General features: G+C 58.3%; 2 protein-coding genes across 3 annotated transcripts; one reads left to right on the forward strand and one right to left on the reverse strand.

The window, feature by feature from the left end:
- Positions 1–332: 332 nt before the first annotated feature.
- On the reverse strand, positions 333–4,801 carry FAM71E1 (family with sequence similarity 71 member E1). The gene is made up of 5 exons (XM_027617371.2): positions 4,588–4,801; positions 4,266–4,384; positions 3,785–3,915; positions 1,123–1,387; positions 333–502 (listed from the first exon to the last, which is right to left on the reverse strand). The coding sequence occupies exons 1-5, from the start codon at positions 4,646–4,648 to the stop codon at positions 446–448; spliced, it is 633 nt and encodes a 210-aa protein (XP_027473172.1). The 5' UTR covers positions 4,649–4,801; the 3' UTR covers positions 333–445.
- An 8-nt stretch (positions 4,802–4,809) lies between these two features.
- EMC10 (ER membrane protein complex subunit 10) lies at positions 4,810–12,698 on the forward strand. Of its 2 annotated transcripts, XM_027617349.2 has the most exons (8): positions 4,810–5,052; positions 6,008–6,080; positions 7,018–7,127; positions 7,986–8,090; positions 8,429–8,610; positions 8,800–8,893; positions 9,865–9,951; positions 10,180–10,306. In XM_027617349.2, exons 1-7 carry the CDS (start codon positions 4,939–4,941, stop codon positions 9,949–9,951), a joined length of 765 nt encoding a protein of 254 aa, XP_027473150.1. In that variant the 5' UTR covers positions 4,810–4,938; the 3' UTR covers positions 10,180–10,306. The 2 variants fall into 2 exon arrangements, with proteins under 2 accessions (XP_027473150.1, XP_027473149.1); XM_027617348.1 differs by lacking the exon at positions 9,865–9,951 and having other exon boundaries at positions 10,180–12,698.
- Positions 12,699–18,913: the final 6,215 nt, after the last annotated feature.

The raw sequence follows: 18,913 nt of genomic DNA on the forward strand, positions 1-18,913 counted from the left end.
GACCACGTTGAGGCCTCCGTCTTGGAATAGCTACTTTAGTGACGCTACCATGTTTCCATGGCAATTACAAGTCACAGGTGAACCAAGACCTTGTGGAGGCAGCCCTCTGGGACTAGCTACTATGCGTGGGAAGGAGGCAGGCTGGCTGCAGTGGCAACTACAATGAGTTAAAGAGGAACCAAAGCCCAGATGGGGAAGACTAGTGAGGTAGCCATGATGGAATGGTGGGCACTAGGTCTCATGGTGGCCCGGGGAGCCACACACGAGGAACTGAACACCATATTGAGGCAATGGTGAATTGGTGATGTTGACAAAAGTGCTCATGACCTGGTTCTTAAGTTCTTAAGTGGCTGATCTTTATTAACTTCAATAATTCATCTTTCTGGCCCTGAGGTAGGGTACTTTGATCTCTGGTCCTTTTGTGACCTTACGGATATTGGAGGAATCAGAGTCCCCAGAGTTCAGAGGTCTGTGGGTCAAGTCTGGCTTCCATGGCTTGAAGCTGAGTATAAGAAAGAGTGTCTCAGAGGCCTTGACCTGCAGATGTATTGGCAGTTTTGGGATGGGTGGGTGGGGTGACTCTGTACTTACCTGGAAGGTGGGGAGAGTGGGGTGTCTCCAGAGGAAGAGGCCCCCACAGGTTTCAATGCCCCCACCTTCAAAGATTGGTGCTCCTCCCCTCCCCAAGGCCTTATAGGGAACGGGTCATCTGGTCTGGCCCACCCTAGCCCTTCAAGGCCCAGGTGTCCCCTCTCCATATTCCACCGAAGTAGGTCAAGGGGAGAGAGGCTGGGGGATAGGGGTGCCCAATTAGGAAACTATATAGCCACCTTGGCTAGTGTACTCAAGGCCCTGCAGACCCTGCCTTGAGATCTTGCTGTGTCTACACACAGATTTCATACCCTTTCAGGACTCAGGAGTCGGGCCTTCCTAGGTGCCCGGCGCTCTGAACACAGGAATCCAGGCCCCCAGCCCCTCCCTCATACTCAGGAGTCTAGGTCCCCAGCCCTACCTCGGGGTAGTCCAAATTCTCCGCGGCTTCCCCCGGCCACCCCGGAGTCCAGCCCCAGCCCCGCCCACTCCCCGCCCCACTCCTCCTTGGCGGCCCCGCCCCTGCCCCACCTCCTCCCGCTCTATCGTATCGTCGTCCTGGTCGTCCTCCCCGTCCTCCACCGTCGAGTACTCCTGCGTGAAAGGCACGGCTCCCTCGGCGGAATGGAAGCGCAGGCGGTACAGCAGCCGCACCCACTGGCCGAACTCGCGGTCTCGGATCTCGGCCGGGGCCCGCAGCTGCAAGTAGAAGGCGCGGCCGGTGCGGAACTTGACCTTGAGTTGCCAGCGGCTTTCGTCGTGGACGAAGAGCTGGACGAACTGCAAGGGGAACAGCCTGGGAGGACGGAAGGGGCAGCCTCAGGTTCTGACGCTCCCTGGCTCGGCACCGTAATTTCCCGCCTGGGCGGCGGCCTCAGCCTTCGCCGCTCTGTTCCCACGCGGCCGCCAGAGGGCGCCGGCCAACACCCAAGTTCGCGTCCCTCCCGCGGCTCAGCGTAAAAGCAAAGTCCGCAGCACCTTCACCGCCAGGCCCTGCAGGATCTGCCTCCTCTGTTTACCTCTCTGCTCACTCTCTCACTCACTCAGCCCCAGCAACACCGGCCCCGTTGCTGTTCCATAAACCTACCAGGAGAGCTCCAACCTCACGACCACTGCACAGGCTGGGAAATCTTCCTCCAGCCAGCCCTGTGGCTTGGCGCCTTAATCTTGTGTTTTTCTCAAGAAGCGCCTTCTCTGGGAGAAGGTCTGTTTACAACCCGTGGCTTACTTGCAACCATGTCCACCCTTGCAGACCTCCCCACTCCCTCTACCCCATCTGATATGTCTCCATAGACCTTACCCCATTGGACAGATTGTCATTTATTCTGTCTGCCTTCCCAGAGGGGTTGTTTGAAGACAGAGACTTTGGTCCCATTTTGTTCGCAGCTGTTCCCCGAGTACCCAGAGCTCACACATGGCAGGTGCTCAATGGATGCTTGTTGAGACGGTGGATAATTTGGCCCAGGTCACACAACAGGGATTTGAACCCAAGTCTTATCCACGTTTTTAACCACAACATGGGGCAGCCATATACCACCCTCTGGCCCAGCAATACCACCTCTAGGGATTGATCTTACAGACATCCTCATGCCTGTATGCATGGATGCCCTCTGCCTACCACACCGGCTATAATCTCAAGACACCGGGCACAACACTATTGTCCCTCAGGTAGGTGGCTCCATCTGTTATGACATTCCCCAAATGGCAGAATAACCGTTGATGTTTACGAAGCGCTGACCCCGTGCCAGGGGCTGTTCTAAGCACTTCACAAACGTTTACTCAGTTTATCCCTGACAGCCCTGGAAGGTGGGCTCTCCTCTTATCCCCATGTTCCAGATGGGGAAACCGAGGCACAGACAGGGAACTTGGCTAAAGCCAGTGAAGAAGAGGTGAAGCCAGGATTTGAACCCAGGCAGGATGGTAACAGCACCAGATGCAAGCTTGGGGTCCAAGCTCATGTATGTCCAAAAAAGGTCGTGGTGGTTGCACTTATGTTGATATGAAGTGAATGTTGATATGGTGCTGCTGAGGGAATAAGCAGAGTGGAAAAGTAGTATGCCCCTGCAGCTGGTTTTAAAGGAAGGGCAGACACCCACAATACGCTCATCCCAACTGGCCCAGGCTAGCTCCGGGCTGCAAGCAGGTTAGAAGTGAGGGATTAGGGGCTGAGTGAGTCTTGATGCTTTATTTGCAGAGCAAGCTCAGTGTTTTTACTGTGACGGTATGTTTATTTGGGGGACAGTGTTGAAGGAGATTATGGGGGTTCCAAGCACCCCTTGGCACTGTCCTTAGTGTCCCTCCCACTGAAGGTCATGACTCAGTAAGCAGTGAGGTCAATTGGTGGGATAGATTAGCACCGAAAGGAAAAGGAGCAGTGTAGAAGAGAAAATGTCCCAGTGCACCGTAAGGCGTCAGCGTACTGCTTTGTGGAATCTTCTAAACTTCTACAGGGACAATACATAAAGGCTGTAAGTAGCCTTCATTTAGTTAGGTCAGAATCAGATTCTGCCACCAAGTGGGTTGCAAAAGAACTTTTTAGATTTCAGAACGGCAGACAAAGAACTGTGGACCCCTTTGAGCATGGGTGTGTGTGAGATGTGAGTCTTGCTCAGTGGGGAGCCTGCTTCTCCCTCTCCCTCTCCCTCTGCCATTCCTCCTGCTTATGCTCTCTGGCTCTCTCTCTCTGTCAAATAATAAATGAAATCTTAAAAAAAAAAAAAAAAGAATCATGAGATCAGTAAGGACGAGGTACCTGAGATTCCAATCCCAACCCAACCCCTGAACCACTGTGGGTCTCTGGGTAATTGGCTCCCCTCTCTGAGCCTTGGTTTATCTCTTCAAAGGATGGGGCTAAGGGGCCCCACCATATGAGTATGCCAGAGATGAGATCACCTGCAAGGCCTACAGGGTGCCTGGTATGCAGCAGGTACTGCATACATGGTTATTCTTCCGATCCTTGCCAGGGTAAGGCTGAGGACTGTCCCTCTCATGTCCATCTATCTCTGATTTCTAGCCCCCATGGATTGCCTTCCCCTTGTTCCCCTGGGTGTACAGCAGCCCACAGTGGGCTGGCAGCCATCCAAGACTCCTGGCCCTGGGAGTCATCTGTGTGAGAGGAGGTGCTGCAGGGTGGGGGCTCAGGATGCCCAGAGCTGGGGAAGGAGGAGGTCTAGGCTGGGATGGGGGCAGTCACCCAAAGAGCTGCAGGCATCCGTTATCCTTGGCAGGGCCGGCCAGCAGCAACAGGTCTGGGAGTTCCAGGGCTGGACTGGAGGCTGCCACCCCCATGGTGACCTTGTTGGCGACTTCTCCTAACCGGGTCACCTGGGGCCAGGGATTAGAGGTTAGAAGGCAGATAGATGGAAGGCAGGATTGGTGGGATTAAGGGTCATGAGCCAAGTGTCTTAAACACCAAGTCCGGGGTCAGATATCCTGGGGTCAGAGGTCAAGAGTTAGCCGGGTGTGAAGTCAGGGAAAATGAACCAAGGGAATCAGAGGCCAGGGTTCATAGAGAAGCTAAAGGTCTAGAAGCATGGGGGTGGTGGGGGTTGATCCAGAATCCCAGGGGATGAACGTTATAGGAGAATGGTCAGAAGTTGGCAGAGCAGGGGTTCCCCAAGTCAGGACAGGGCTCAAGCCCAGGCTCGGTGTCAGGGGGTTCTGGGGCTCCACACCTGCACAAAGTTGCTCTCAAAGATGGGGAAGTCTCGCAGCTGGTCGAACTCGCCGCTCAGGAGGTGGCGCTGGAGCCGTCCGAGCCGGCCCGTGGGATAGGCTGGAACCAGGGGGCATTCTAGAGAGGCGAGGTTCGGGGGGTCTAGTCCAGGAGACTGGGCCGGGGTCCCCCCAGCCGGTAGGGCCCAGGGAAGTCCCGCTCTGAGGGTAGTGGAATCTGGGCTATCAATCTTCGTACCGTCGGCCCCATCCCTCACCTGGTGCAACCCCGCCAGGCCCGGCTCCGCCTCTCGCCGGCCATCCCACCCGGTGCCTCCTCACCTGTTCCACTGGGGGCCGGCTTAGTCTCGTGCCCCCGCATCATCGCAACACCCCGCCCCATGGGGAGAACAGAGGGAGGTGCCGGCGGAGAAAACCGGTGGGTGGGGCCGCGGGCTCTATCACGTCACAACGCGGCAGACCCGGCTTTAACGCCACCGAAGAGACGCCCGTTATTGTGACGTCATCACAGGGGCGGTGCCCAGAGACCTCGAAAAAGCTGCCGCCACCCGGCTTACGTCATACCCGGGGAGCGGTAGTGCGCATGCGCAAAGAACTGGCGCAGGCGCATGGGCGGCATGCTCCATACCGCCCGGCTCACTCCCTCCCCTGGCCTGATGGGAAGGGGTCAAAATGGCGGCGGCCGGCGCTGTGGCTACTCGGCTGCTCCTGCTCTTGCTGATGGCGGCAGCAGCCCCCAGCCGGGCCCGGGGCAGTGGCTGCCGGTCCGGGACCGCTCTGCGGGGGGTGCGTACTTATTGGCTCTGCACGGGGGGTGGGGCTGACGGAAATCCTGGGCCTCGGGTGTTTAGGTTGGGTAAGGTGGGAATGAGGCATTGCAGGGCCAAGAGGGAAGAAGGGGCGAAGTGAGTATAGTTAGGAAGGCTTTAGCGCGTGAATATGCATGACGGGGCGGGGCTTGGATCGGATCTTGGTCCCTGGGCTTTCGGTGCTGTAAAAACGAGGATGCGCCAAAGGAGGTTGGGGCAAGAACATCCTGTTCACGTTGGAACGCTAGGGAATCCGCAGTCGTTGAATTTGCATGAGGAGGTGTGGCCCGGGTGGAACCTTGGCGAATCAGACGTAGGGGCGGCTAAAACGAAAAGGGCAGAGAGGCTCTGGAGTGATTGGATAAAGTTCTGCCTCCTGAATATGCATAAGGAGGGCGGGATCTTGAGTTGGAGGATTAAAATCTGGACACGGGGTTGCGCAGGTGTGAGGGTTGCGTAGGTGCCAGGGCGTAGTTGGAGGACGCAGAGGTAGGAGAAATTTGAATTTGGAGAAATGGAAGGCGTGGAGCCTTGATAAGGGGCGGAACTCGGGCGGCAGCGTCGCTATAGTGGCTGTTAAGGTGAAAACGAGGCCACTTGTGTATTGGGTTGGGAAGGAAGCTCAGGTATCCTTTAACCCACGAATGTTTACGATGCCAGCCGTGAAGATAGTTGCCTTGGGACTGGAGATGGTTGCCTTGGAAACAAAGTTACGCTTCTTTGCAGGCTTTGGTTTTCTGGGGATTGTCCAGATCATGAATTTTCATAAAATGGGCGGTTCCTGGTGGAATCATGGTGGACAAGTGTCAGTGTTTGGATATGAATGTGAAAGTAAGGTTCCTCCTTCAGCCTGCGTCTGCCCTGGGGTCCGTGGGTCCTGCCCTGCTGAGGGCTCTGATGGTCCTCATCTGGGGCCTCTCTCTCACCTGCAGGCGGGAGCAGAAGGTCGAGAGGGTGAGGGCTGCGGCACCGTGGGGCTGCTGCTGGAGCACTCATTCGAGATCGGTGAGTCCAGCAACGTCCTCGTCTGGGCACTTTCCTGGTGCCCCGTGAAGTCAAGAACTTGGGTCTGGGTGCCACCCAGTGTGAGACATGCCATACATTTACTAAAAGTTTTGCCCCTCAGAGTGTGTTTGCATTATTCTGGGGAGGTTGGGGCAGGGAGGACATGAGAGAGAAGGAACCCTACCTTTGAATACTCCCTTTATCTGTAAGACAAATCCCAGTTTCAGAAAGGCCAGTGCAGCAGTAATAAACTCAGAGCAGACTTCTTAGACCAGTCACCCTGTGCCCGGCACTAGGGGCTAGATGCTCTGCGTGTATTCACTCATTTGCCCTTGCCGCAGTGATGCAACGTAGTAGGTATTAGATATAGCCCCATTTTCCAGAAGGGGAAACTGAGGCTCAGAGGGGCACCACACAAGGTCCTTCTGTAAGTGAATGGTAGAGCCAGGACCTGCTGTACAGCCCAGCTTAAATAACTACGATTCAGGTGTTCAGATTCCCAGAGCACAGAGGTCAGTATGGCCCAGAGGTCCGAGCCCCCAAACTCTGGGCCACTTGTTAGAAACGCGGAAGCTGGGACCCTCCACAGACCTCCTGATTCAGACCCTGGCCTCTGCCCGGGAAAGCCCCACTGGTTCTGACATGGCGCAGTGCTTGGAAGCCCCTGTATTTTGCAGCTGGCAGAACTGAGGCTCAGAGAGATTAGGTGACTGTCCCTGGGTCACCTGGCAAGGCAGAGGCCGGGCTTCGGAGCTGTGGTGTCTAGACATTTGCCGTGGGCTGCCCTGTGAGATAGGAGGGCAGGGCATGGTGGGGGGGGGGGTGTCCCCACTTTGCAAGTGGGAAAATGGGGCCTCGGGAGGGGGAAGCAACCTGGTCATTGCAAGGGTCGAGGGGTTCAGTGACGGGGTGGCTGCTGAGCCCTGATTCCCCGCAGATGACAGTGCCCACTTTCGGAAGCGGGGCTCATTGCTCTGGAACCAGCAGGATGGCACTTTGTCCCTGTCGCAGCGGCAGCTCAATGAGGAGGAGCGGGGCCGGCTTCGGGTGAGGTGGGGACCCGGGGCTTAGCTGGGGTGTGGGGGGAACCTGTGTCTTGGAGCGTGCCATGCCATATCGTTAGCTTGTCTCACCCTTCCGGATTCAGCCAAGATGCTTTACAGTCAGTTAGGAGGAGATTTGCTGGGGAGGAGAAAGAGATCCCTGCAAAGGCCACAGTTAAACAAAAGAAGGTTATTTCTACCATAGCGTGCTTCGTGGCTTCCTCAAGGCTGGGCTCCTCCCTGGCCTGGCCTGGTCCTCCCTAGGGATGGTGCACGGAGATGCAGCGGGCCAGAGGAAGAGAAAAAGGAGGGGCAGAGAGAGAAGCCATCTTTTGGGGACGGCCCACAAAAGCTGCTACAGTCTACTTGCACTCTCTTCCTTTAGCCGGACGTAGTTGCCAGGGAGGCTGGGGATGCAGGTTTCCTCGTGGGCGGGCACGTGCCCATGGGCACCCTCTCTGTGGGAGGTGGTCCACCCCAGCCAGCCTTGCTGTGTGCTTCCCACGTGGTTCTTTGTCACAGCTGCCTCCTAAGAGAATTTGTCACTCCTATGACTGGGGAGTCTAGGTGTGGGGTGGGCCCAGGTGCAACTGGATCCAGGTGTGAGGAAAGTGTCCTTGGGACTCACTCCATCCCTGGGCTGGGCTCTGCTGCCCTTAAGGTGGCTTCTCCCCCAGGTGGAGCACCCGGTGGCTCCTGGCCTCACTCACCAGCGGGGCCACCCACTGGGAAAAGTTCTGGGCTGGGGATTAGGGGGGTGCTGGTGGGGTGAGGCAGGGGAAGGGTCCCCTGGGCCCGGTGGCAGTCCAGGCCTGGCGGGGGCCGCTCGTCCTTCTCACTGCCACCCTCCTCTGCCCTGCAGGATGTGGCAGCCCTGAATGGCTTGTACCGTGTCCGGGTGCCTCAGCGCCCTGGGGCCCCTGATGGCCCAGAAGCTGGCAGCTATGTCTCCTCTTTTGTCCCTGCGGTGAGTCGGTGACGGGGACCTTCCTTGTGCCTCCCACCTGCCCCAGCCTGGCTTCCACCATTTGTGCCCCAACATTTATGGACAGGGAGGACTCAGACCTGGCCTTGCCCTCAAGGGTCCCCTGGGTTGGAGGGGGACAGTCCAGGTGGCGGGCCCTTCGATGGGACAGCACAGGACCTCATGGGGAGGCTTTTGCACTTGGACTTGTGCCCGAGGGAGGGGGAACCCATGAAGGGCTTTGAAAGATCCTTCTGGGCCCTGTGAGAGGGGTTGGAGACTTCAGGGTCTTGGCGCGGGCAAGGTCTGGGTGGCAACCCTGATCCCCCTGCTCCCCCTAGTGCTCCCTGGTGGAGTCGCACCTCTCGGACCAGCTGACTCTGCACGTGGACGTGGCTGGCAACGTGGTGGGTGTGTCAGTGGTGACGCACCCTGGGGGCTGCAGGGGCCACGAAGTGGAAGACGTGGACCTGGAACTGTTCAACACCTCTGTGCAGCTACAGCCGCCGGCCACCGCCCCGGGGTGAGGGTGGGCAGGGTACAGGTGCTCTGGGGTGAGGGCGCGCGGGGTGCGGGTGCCCTGGGGTGCGGGTACAGGGCAGGGGCGTGGGCAGCCCAGTCTCTGTCTCAGCCGTCCTTCTGCTGGCTTTGCCGTGTCCTCGTTGGCTGCCCCCAGCCCCCTTACCCTCTCTCCTTCTCCCCCCACCCCTAGTCCTGAGACCGCAGCCTTCATTGAGCGCCTGGAGATGGAGCAGGCCCAGAAGGCCAAGAACCCCCAGGAACAGAAGTCGTTTTTCGCCAAATATGTGAGTGGAGCTCTGCCTGCCCCTGCTCCCTTTCCTCCTGAGTCCCCCTCTGCCCTTCTCTCCCCTGTGGCCCTCGGCCTGTTCCTCATCCTCCAGGCCTCCTGTGCGTGGGGCTTGCTTGTCACCTCCGGGCCCGTCCCCTGGCACCTGGGCTGAGCCCAAGGCCTGGGCGGAGTGGGTGAGGACTGTGGAGCCATGCGCCCTGCCTGTGCCTGGGTCTGTTCATGGCAGCGGTCACAGGGCGTCCAGGCTCAGCAAACGGCCAGCCTGGAGCCAGGTGGTGGGATGAGACGGGGGAAGGGTCCCCTGGGCCTGGTGGCAGGCCAGGCCTGCCTCAGGTTGGGGGCAGGTGCGGTACAGGCAGTGTCGGTCTTGAACAGAGGCCTGTCTGGAGGAAGGGCAGTGAGGAGGGCGGTGGTCAGGGGAGGGATGGGGTCAGCACTGGGAGGGGGCCGGGACAAGGCCTGAGCTGGGCCAGTGCTGTGAGGCTGAAGAAGGGAAGGAGACAGAGATTTAAATGGAACGGGGAGCTTTGGAAAGGAGAGGCTGGGTGGGATCCTCCGGCCGGGCCTGGGATGCTGGTGGCTTTGACAAGGGGCAGTTAGGGGAGGTAGGGCTATGAGTGGAGGTGCTCGGAGGCTGGTCTGGAGCTGGGAGGGCGCGGGCCTGTGCTGCCAGGCTGGGGCTGGTGCTGGGGGGGGCTGGGGGCACTGGGGCAGGAGGCTGGTCCACCCGAGGCAAGGGCGGGAGACAGCGGAGGCCACTGTGGGCGGGAGGATGCCAAGCCCTACTGCCCGGAGTGTGGCACCTGTGGGGCCTCCGTTGGTTTGCCAGTAGCTCCAGACAGCTGCACTGTGGGGAAACTGAGGTCCAGAGAGGCCAAGACCCCACTGCCCCAGATCTGCCCTCCCCAATGGCCACAGGACCCCATGGCCACCCCTGGCCCTGACCTATGCCCCCTCCCTCCTCAGTGGCACCTCATCCTCGGGGGGGCTGTGTTGCTCACAGCCCTGCGTCCTGCCGCCCCGGGGCCCACGCCGCCGCCGCAGGAGGCCTGAGTGAGGACTGAGCCCCCTCCCGCCTCTACCCTCCCTGCACCCCACCAGCCCTTCCCCAACCTGTAGTGATGTAGGGGACCTGGGCCCCCTTCCCTCACGTGGCCTCCCCTCACGCCGGCTTCCCCCACCTTCCCGCCCTGGGGCAATGTGACTCATACTCACTTCTCTTCTTTCTGTCTCTCTCTTTGTCTGTCTGTCCATCGTCCCACCCTCTCACCTGGCCCGCAGTGGATGTACATCATTCCTGTCGTCCTGTTCCTCATGATGTCAGGAGCTCCAGACGCCGGGGGCCAGGGAGGGGGAGGCGGCGGGGGTGGCGGTGGGGGCAGTGGCCGCTGAGGGGCCGGGCCGTCAGTGCCTGGTCCTCTTTTCGTCCAGGCAACTCCCTTCCGGCCAGAGTGCTCCTGTCCTTGATCATCCCGAGAAGGATTTGCTAGCTCCTCCCAGCCCCGTCCCAGGAGGGTAGAAGGACACTCCTCCCCAGGAGTCCTTTCCCTCTGGGCAGACGGGCGGCCAGATTCTGGTGCACCCTGCCTTCCCCTGTGGTCCCTCCGTGGCCCCAAAGACTTCCTCTTGCCCACAGCGTGGAGCTCGAGCTCCTGGTCCAGCTCTGACCTTGTGTTTGTCCCCCTTTCCCCTGAGCCTCGTACTTTGGGAACATGCCGAGTTCTCTCCAGCCTCTGTGCCTTTGTTCGTGGTCTTCTCGCCCTGCTTGTCCCTGGCTAGGCTAGAGGGTCCCTCTACCTTGTCTGACACTGGATTGGGCCACGCACTTCCCACCTGTCTGCCCTTGAGGGGCCTGGCACAGAGCAGGTGTGGGCTGGCCATGGGCGCCCCCTGGGCCCCATTCCTCCCAGCAGCCCTGCCTTGGGACCCCTCTCCGGCCTTTATCTGCCCATGGCTCTGAGCAGGAGTTTAGGTGTCCTGCCCTGTCAGGATGCCAGGCCTCCCACAGGCTCTGGGGCATGAAGAAATGATTTTTAAAGTAAAGAGAAAACTAATGTTTAGTAGAGTCGAGGGCCGGATGATGTAAATAGAATCCCTTCCCCTGCCTGGAATGTCTTCCCTGGGACGGGCCACCAGGAGAGGAGTGCTGGCCTTTCCTATTTATCACCCCCCCCCTTTGTCTATTTAAAAATATCGACAATATATTGAGATACATCAAGGTTTTGAAAAGGTACGACTGCCAGCAACCAGATGCACCCGTTGATTTGGTTCCAGGGAGGTCCTGGTGTACAGGCTTGATTGAGTTCCACGCGCGGCTCTGTGTATCGCTCAGAAGCACGCAGAAATGGCCGGCACGGTCCCTGTGATGCCGTGTAACGCTCCGTGGTGTTGTATGGCAGTTTATTAAACCGTTCCCCAAATGTTCAACATGTAGCTTCCTGCTGGATGTGGTTATAAATAGCACGACAGCGAGCACTCTCCAGGCTCTCTTTGGTGAGTTTGAATTATTTCCTGGGGATGCTTGACCAAAAGTGGAATTACGATGGCAGATTGGAAACACTTTTATGAAAAAGTGGTGCATTCGTGTGGCTCTGCTGTCAAAACAACATGAGGTGTGTGGTGGACAGTTGTTTCCCCCGCTTGCTCTTATTTGCTTCATTTCCCTCCTTGTGTCTGTCTGTGCTGGCGCGGGCAGGTAGGGACACACGCTGTCCTTTCTTTTTGTAACGCACAAGTAGCGAACCCCCTACACGGCCTTGCCCTTGCTTCTTTGCTCCTGCACCATATATTCTGGAGACTTCCCCTAGTGGGGGAATGGCCTCGTCTTTTGTGCCCTACCAGAGACGTGCGCCAGAGCTCATTCAACCTGGCCTCCACCTACGGATGTCACCCTTTTCACAGATGCAGATGTAACCAAGATGGAACCCCAGCGCCGGCCAAAGGAAGGTGGCGTTTGTAGACATGACCCATGTTGCTAAGTTGCTCTCCGTGGAGCAAACACCAGTCCCCCTTCCCCCATGACCTCGCCAGCAGATGGCTCAAACCTCTCCGTGTTGTGAGGCTCTGCATCTGTCTCAAGAGGGAAGTGGAGCCTGGTAGCACCAATTGGGATTTTCCGGGAACCGTTCTTGTCCTTTTGCTCAAGGGCAGCACTTAACGATTTTGAATTCCTCTTGTGATTTGTCTGACGCCTCAAGGCACCCTGTCTGTTTTCTGGTTCCTCTGGATTCCTGTCCTGCTGTGGCCCTTCCTTTGGCCCTTCTCTTCCCTCAGACCTTGCTCCCAGGGGCCAGCCACTCCTTGCTGTGCTGTGACAAGTGGCCTGAGAGTCCCAAACAGTCCCACCGATTTGCAATTCCTCAGTATTTTCTTCAACTGTGTTGTTGTGTTACACACCTGCCAGCATTGGGGGTTATCGTTCGACCCGTTTCTTTGTGGCTTTAATACATAAAACAGTGTTCCAGGGGTGCTCTGACTTGGCCCTCTTTCCCTTCTGCGCTCCACGTGAATTGCCCCCATGGTGTTTCCTGGTGCTTTCTTGGACAAGGTTCGGACTTGGAGTTCCTAACCCGTTGTCTCACTGGTAGGTGCATTCTTGCCCCAGTCATTTGTCGGACCACTTTGTAATTTTTTAATGGATTGAGCTTGAGCTCTTTACCTATCTGATTACCTTCTTTTCCTCTAAGACTCTTTGAATCACTCTGGAGCCGGCAGAGTTAATCTGCGGTATATTCCAGTCACTGTCGGAGCTAGTTCGGGCTCCTTGGGGCTCTGTCCTCATTAAAATTTTCTAATTCTTGCCTCTCCCTGGAGAGCCCACTTACTATTTCATTTTATTGACCAGGGTATCCAGGGCTATAGCATGGAACTCAAAAGATACCATAGGATCCAAAGCAAAGAGCCTTCCGCGCACCCCAGCCTGGCACCTGTTCCCCTCACTGGGGGCAGCCTGAGTTTCCAGTCTCCTGCTCGTTGCTCTGGAGATACTCTCTACATAAACAAGCAAACATCCATGTAAATAGTTTTACAAAAGTGTGTAGCTCTAGTTTTTTTTTTTTTTTTTTTTTTTAAGATTTTATTTATTAGAGACAGCGCAAGTATGGGGAGAGGCAGAGGGAGAAGCACACTCCCTGCTGAACAGGGAGCCCGATGCGGGACTCGATCCCAGGACCCCGGGATTGTGACTTGAGCTGAAGGCAGACACTTAACTGAGCCACCCAGGCACTCTGTAGCTCTAGTTTTTTTCTCCCTATCTAAGTTGGAGAGGTTTCCATCTTGGATATAAAGTGCATCCTCATTCTGTGATGTAGCTGGCTCGGAGTTGACTTCGTCGGTCCCCGTGGAGGGACCTTCAGGTTGTTGCAAGCAGTGCTGCAGGAATCCCCATGCGCCCGCATCTGTTCGCACACATGCACGTGTGTCTGCAGGACACGCAGCCAGAGGGGGACTTGCTGGGGGCAGCCTCAGCCACCTCCCGTCCACACTGGAGCCCCTCGTGCTGACTATCCTCAAACCCGTCTCCCGCTCAGACGCCCCTCCTGGTCTCCAGACCGTTGGCTCCTTCCCCAGGCTATGCCTCTGGGAGAGTCTGCCACCCATCTGCCCCCAGTCGGAGCCCCTGCAGGAATCCTTACTCCAGGAAGTGGTGCCACCACCTGCTTGGCCTCACAGACCAGAGCGCTGGGGTGCCCTACTCCGCTGTTCCTTCCTGCCTCACCCCTTCTCCTGTCCCCCTCGGCCCCAGTCCTGGCCTCATCCGCCCCCACCTGGACCATCAGCCCGGCCTCCTTCCCTGGCCTCACGGGGGGAACTTCTGACACCAGAGCTGCCCCCCACGCCTCCCCTGCTCCGAGCCTTCTCATGGCTGCCTAGTGCCCTCAGGACAAAGTCGCAGCCCCACAGCCTGACCTTGGAGGTCTGTTAGTTTCCAGTCTGTTCCTTTTCAGTCTCATTGACGAGCACCCCCCAACCTTAATGAATGAGTCCCTCAGATACCCCCAGCCAGGCTGCGGGCACCCTCTGGGCCCCCATGGCCCCATCCACCTTTCTGCCATACCCCTCCTGCTCTGTCCCCATGGAGCTCAGTGCCCACTCTCTCCCTCCTGCACTCTTACCCTGGCCTCCTGACCTCTGGTCTAAGGTGGGAGAGCACCTGCAAGGTAAATGCCCGGGGAAAGGATTGCGTCCCTCCCCAGTTTCCTGCCTTGCCTTTTGGATGCCCTTCTTTGCCCTACAAAATGTTACCTGCTTCCTGGCATTTAGGAAACCCCTTTCCCAGCCCAGCGTTTCATATGGTCATTTAGGTATACTTAGCACAGAGTTATAGGACAGGCAATCTTTTAAAATATATAAGGCTAATTTTAGTATATTTTAAGACTCTACTATCCAGAATTGTGCATTGTAGCAGGTGGCTTCTGGAATGAGTTCTGTAAGCTCCTTTATTTAACCCATCAGAGAGACTCCATGGTGAGGATCGGAGACCAATCCCAGGGCTTCTTTAGCTGTCACTCATCTCTGCCTGCACCCACCTCCCAGTCAGCAAGGCATAATGGTGTCGTTACAAAGGAAAACTCAATTTGGCCCAATTCCTAGAAATAGGCTACCAAGCAAACTCTGTAAACCAAATCCCACTTTCCTTAGTTTCCCATAGTAGGCATGTATGCATTTCCATGGCAACGCAGAAGAGAATCCACCCATAGGATGACTTAAAAACATGAAGTCTGGAGGTGTAAATTGGTATACCAAGAAGCTTGCCGGGTGTGATGTTTACATATTGGCCAGGAGTAAAAATTTTACAGAATTTTGCTTGACACCATGCCTGGTGTCTAATACAGCTGGGTTACAGTTCCGTCCTTTATCAGTAGGTGGTGATCAAAGACTTCACCCTGCCTGAGAATGCCTCTCAGACCCACAGGATGCTCTCCTGGGTACTCTGGGGAGGTCAGGTCCACGTGGACCCTCTCCCTGAAGAGAAGTGCCTTGCAGGGGGTACTCTTGGCCCTTGGGAAGGTCGGGGTTCCCGTGAATCCTCTGTCCTAGCAGATGCTGGTCTTCAGGAACACCGATGCTTATTTTCTCATCTGTGAAATGGGAGTCAGGTGAAGTCCTCCCATGCTCCATGTTGCCTGAGGAAGAGAAGATGGTGGCAGGTTGGGGAGGAGAACGGGGCAGAAGGGAGGCAGCCCCCTTCTCACCAAGCTCAGACAGGAGTCCAGGGATCAGGAGAGTGGAGGAGCCAATCCCTGGCCAACTGCAGGGTGGCCCAGCCAGCCCAGCCCTGGCACTTACGTGCAAGTGTCTTTAGGCAACTCACTCCCTGTCTCTAAGCCAGTTCCTCGTATCCTCCTTCCTGAGCTGGGAGCAGGCCTCATTCCAATCCAGGCAGTGGCCAGCATCCAGGACAGACAAAAAAGAGAGAAAATGGGTGTCACAGAGGCCCTTCCATCCAGGGGGGCCTCTGGCTTGGCAGCCCTGCTCCAGGCTGTCCAGCCTCTTGGCACAAACCCTGCACAGATCCCTGGGAGGATGTCAGCTCCGAACCTCAGGGAGGGAGAGGGAAGGAGAGAGGATCTCAGAGCTCCTGCTGAGGATGCGTCTGGCTGACAATGGAGGGGCCTCCCTGACACAGGGAAGCTGGGAGACTGAGGCGCAGCAGAGGAAAGGAGGCCAGTGGGGCGGGGGGAGAAGTCTCGGAGGAGAGAGAGCAGAGGTGACAGATTCAGAGAGGAGAGAAAGGAAAGGGGGAGGAGAGAGAGAAGGGGTGGGAGAGAGAAGGGATGGAGACGAGCAAGAGGGGAGCAAGGAGGAAAGACTGGAAGAGAAAGTGTAGGGAAAAACGCGCAATGAGGGGAGGGGGAAAGGAAGATGAGTGAGAAGACGGGCTGGGGCGGGGGGAGGCCCTGAGAGAAGGAGGCGGAGAGGGGAGAGGAAAGGAGAGCGAGGGTGGGGGAAGGAGAAGGAGGGAGAGAGACGAAGGGACAGTCGGAAATGGAAGGCAGAGGAAGGAGACGGTCGGGGGAGAAGGGGAGGGTGCGAAGCGGGGGAGCGGCCCGGGAGCAGCCAAGACAGACAGGGTAAGAAGGAGGCCGAGACGGCAGGAGAGGAGAGGGGAAGGGGGGTAGAGAAGGGGAAGCAAGGGGCGGAGAGCTTGCTGGCGGCCGGGAGGCAAAGGCCGTGGCCGAGCGGGGCAGGGGAGGAGAGAGCAGGCAGAAGGGAGGAAAGCGGGGGAAGGGAGAACAGCGGACGGGAAACAGAAGGAGAAAAAGGGCAGACAGGAGTGTGGAGAGCGAGCGAGCGGGCCGGCGGGAAAGAGGAGGGCAGAGACGGGGAGAGGCCGAGAAGGGAGGGGTGTGAGCGAGGCTAGAGGAACCGGGAGTGGGGAGGGGTGCGAGAGAAGTGGAAGGAAAGGGATGGAGAGGAGAGAGCGCGAAGACCAAACTGAGAAGAGTGAGGTGTGTAGTGAGGGGTGGCTGTGCCACACAGGGTGTGGGGAGCGGCGCGAGAGCGACAGGAGGCGGAGGAGGGATGCGGGGAAGGAGGGGGGGAAGCCCTGGCGGGAGGAGGGGCCGGGCCGCGGCCAGCGCGCGCGCGCACGCGGACAGGCACAGGCGCGCGCGCACGCGGACAGGCACAGGCACAGGCGCGCACGCGGACAGGCACAGGCGCGCGCGCACGCGGACAGGCACAGGCACAGGCGCGCGCGCGGACAGGAACAGGCACAGGCGCGCACGCGGACAGGCACAGGCGCGCGCGCGCGCGCCCCGAGGCCGGGGCCGGGGCCGGGGCCGGGGTCCGCGGAGGAGCGAAGCCGGGGAGAGCCGACCAGAGACGAGGAGAGCCGAGAGCGAGGGGAGAGGGAAGGGCGGGAGGCGCGCGCGCTCGGCTCACACCCCGCGGCGGACACACCGCTCCCTCCTCAGCGCCCGGCCGCCGCCGAGGGAGAGGACGGCTCGACAGCTGGGAAAGCAGAGGCGGTGCGCAGCCAGCGGTGTGGGGAAGGAGCCGGGCGACGAAGGGGACCGAAGGAACGACGGAGCTAGAACTAGAGAAGAGGGAAGAGGGGGTTTGCCGCCTCCCGAGGGGTGACGCCGGCCCAGGTCGCGGGCCGTGGCCCCGTCCCGGTGCGCGAGGCGCTGCCGAGACCCGTGGGCTGATGGTCCCCGGAGCTGGCGGACGTGACAGGGGCCGCAGGACGGGTCAAACACGAATCACGGGGCCGTTGGTTCGGAGGCCGGGGACGCCCGGCCCGGCCCGCGGGTGCCAGCGGGGCCTCCCCGCGCTAGGAGGCAGCAGGGGGCCCGGGCCTCGCAGGGGTGCGGCCCGCGGGGCGAGGCGCAGAGGTGGGAGGAAGAGCGACGGAGGGACGGGACAGGATGAGGGAGACGCTCCGGGCTGAGAAAAGGCAGAGAAGTGGCGAAGGAAAATGGGAGGCGGGGGCGCTGTCCAGGAAAGAGGAGAAGCCCGCGCGTGCGGTGGGGTAGAGACGGAATGGCGGGAAGGACCCGGGGCGCGGGGGAGGCGAGTAGGGGAGAAGACGAAGGCGGAAAGAAGAGAGAGAGAAAAAAAATAGATGAAAAGAAGGTACAGGGGAAGCCGAGTGAGAGCGTGGACGGAGACAGAGGACCGAGAGGGGAGAAGGGGACGGGAAGCGGAAAGCAGAAGGAAAAGATGGGCTCCCTGACCGCAGCCAGAAGAGCGGGGGTTGGTGTGAGAGCCAAATCCACGGAGAAGAAGGGGGCAGGAGGAGGGGGAGAGGAGAGGCACAGAGAAGCAGAGGGAGGGAAGGGCGTGCGGAGTGTAAACCAACGTGCGGAGGACCCACCACGCGATGCCCCAGGGCGGCCCTCCCGTCAGCGCCGCTGTGGGCACTGGACGGGGCAGGAAGCTCCAGGCTCAGGGATGCCACCTTGGTGTCACCCCCGCCCCCGTCCACACCCGGGGGGCAAACGGACGGGCTGAGTGAAGCGCAGTGCGAGGTGGGACTAAAGTCCTGAGGAAAGGAGACAAGCTTCCGGAGAGGGTGAGAGCCACAGGGCGGGAAGCCAGGCCAGTGGGGTTGGGGTGGATGAAGGTGAAGAAGGACAAGAGCATCGTTTCGGGAGAAATGGGAGAGGCGTGTTCGTGAAATAAAGAGTAACTCTGAGGAGCACGATGAGAGGAATAAAGAAAACCTGTGTGGGGGTGTGTGTGGGGAGAGATGCAGATCGGGACGGAGGAGAGGGAGAGGAGGAGAAGCAAGGCACACTCGAGAAGGTGTGAGCAAAAGAAACCAGAAGCGTGAGGGAAATTAGTGTGAGGAGGAAAGTGTGTGTGTCACACATGGGGCAGAGACAGAAACTGTGTGGGGGACAGAGGGACAGAGGTGAGAAGGAAAAGGTGAAGAGTGAGACATGGAATCAGAATCAGAGTCTGAGCGAATCTGAGAGAGGGAGAGAGAGGCTGAGAGAGAATCCGAGAGAGGGAGAGAGTCTGAGAGAGAGTCCGAGAGAGAGACAGTCTGAGAGAGAGACTGAGAGTCAGAGTCTGAGAGAGAGAGAATCTGAGAGAGACAGAGTCTGAGAGAGAGTCAGAGAAAGAGACCGAGAGTGTCTGGAGTCTGAGAGAGCGAGTGAGTGAAAGAGTCAGAGAAAGAGAGTCTGAGAGACAGCGTCATAGGGAGAGTCAGAGAGAATCTGAGAGTGAGAGTCTGAGAGAATGAGAGAGAGTCTGAGGAGAGACAGAGTCTGAGTGAAAGAGAGAGTGAGAGAGTGTGTGTGTGAGTCTGAAAGAGAGAGAGTGTGTGAGAGAGAATCTGAGTGAAAGAGAGTCTGAGAGAGTCACAGAGTGAGAGACAGAGTCTGAGTGAGAGTCTGAAAAAGAGAGAGAGAGTGTGTCAGAGAGTCTGAGAGTCAGAGTGAGAGTCTGAGAGACAGAGTCTGAGAAAGAGGGTGAGAGAGAGAGTCTGAGGAAGTCAGAGAGAGAGAAAGAGAGAGTCTGAAAGAGTGAGAGAGTGAGTCTGAGGAAGTCAGAGAATCAG

Source organism: Zalophus californianus, chromosome 17 (assembly GCF_009762305.2).
Source record: "Zalophus californianus isolate mZalCal1 chromosome 17, mZalCal1.pri.v2, whole genome shotgun sequence".
Taxonomy (NCBI): Eukaryota; Metazoa; Chordata; class Mammalia; order Carnivora; family Otariidae; genus Zalophus; species Zalophus californianus.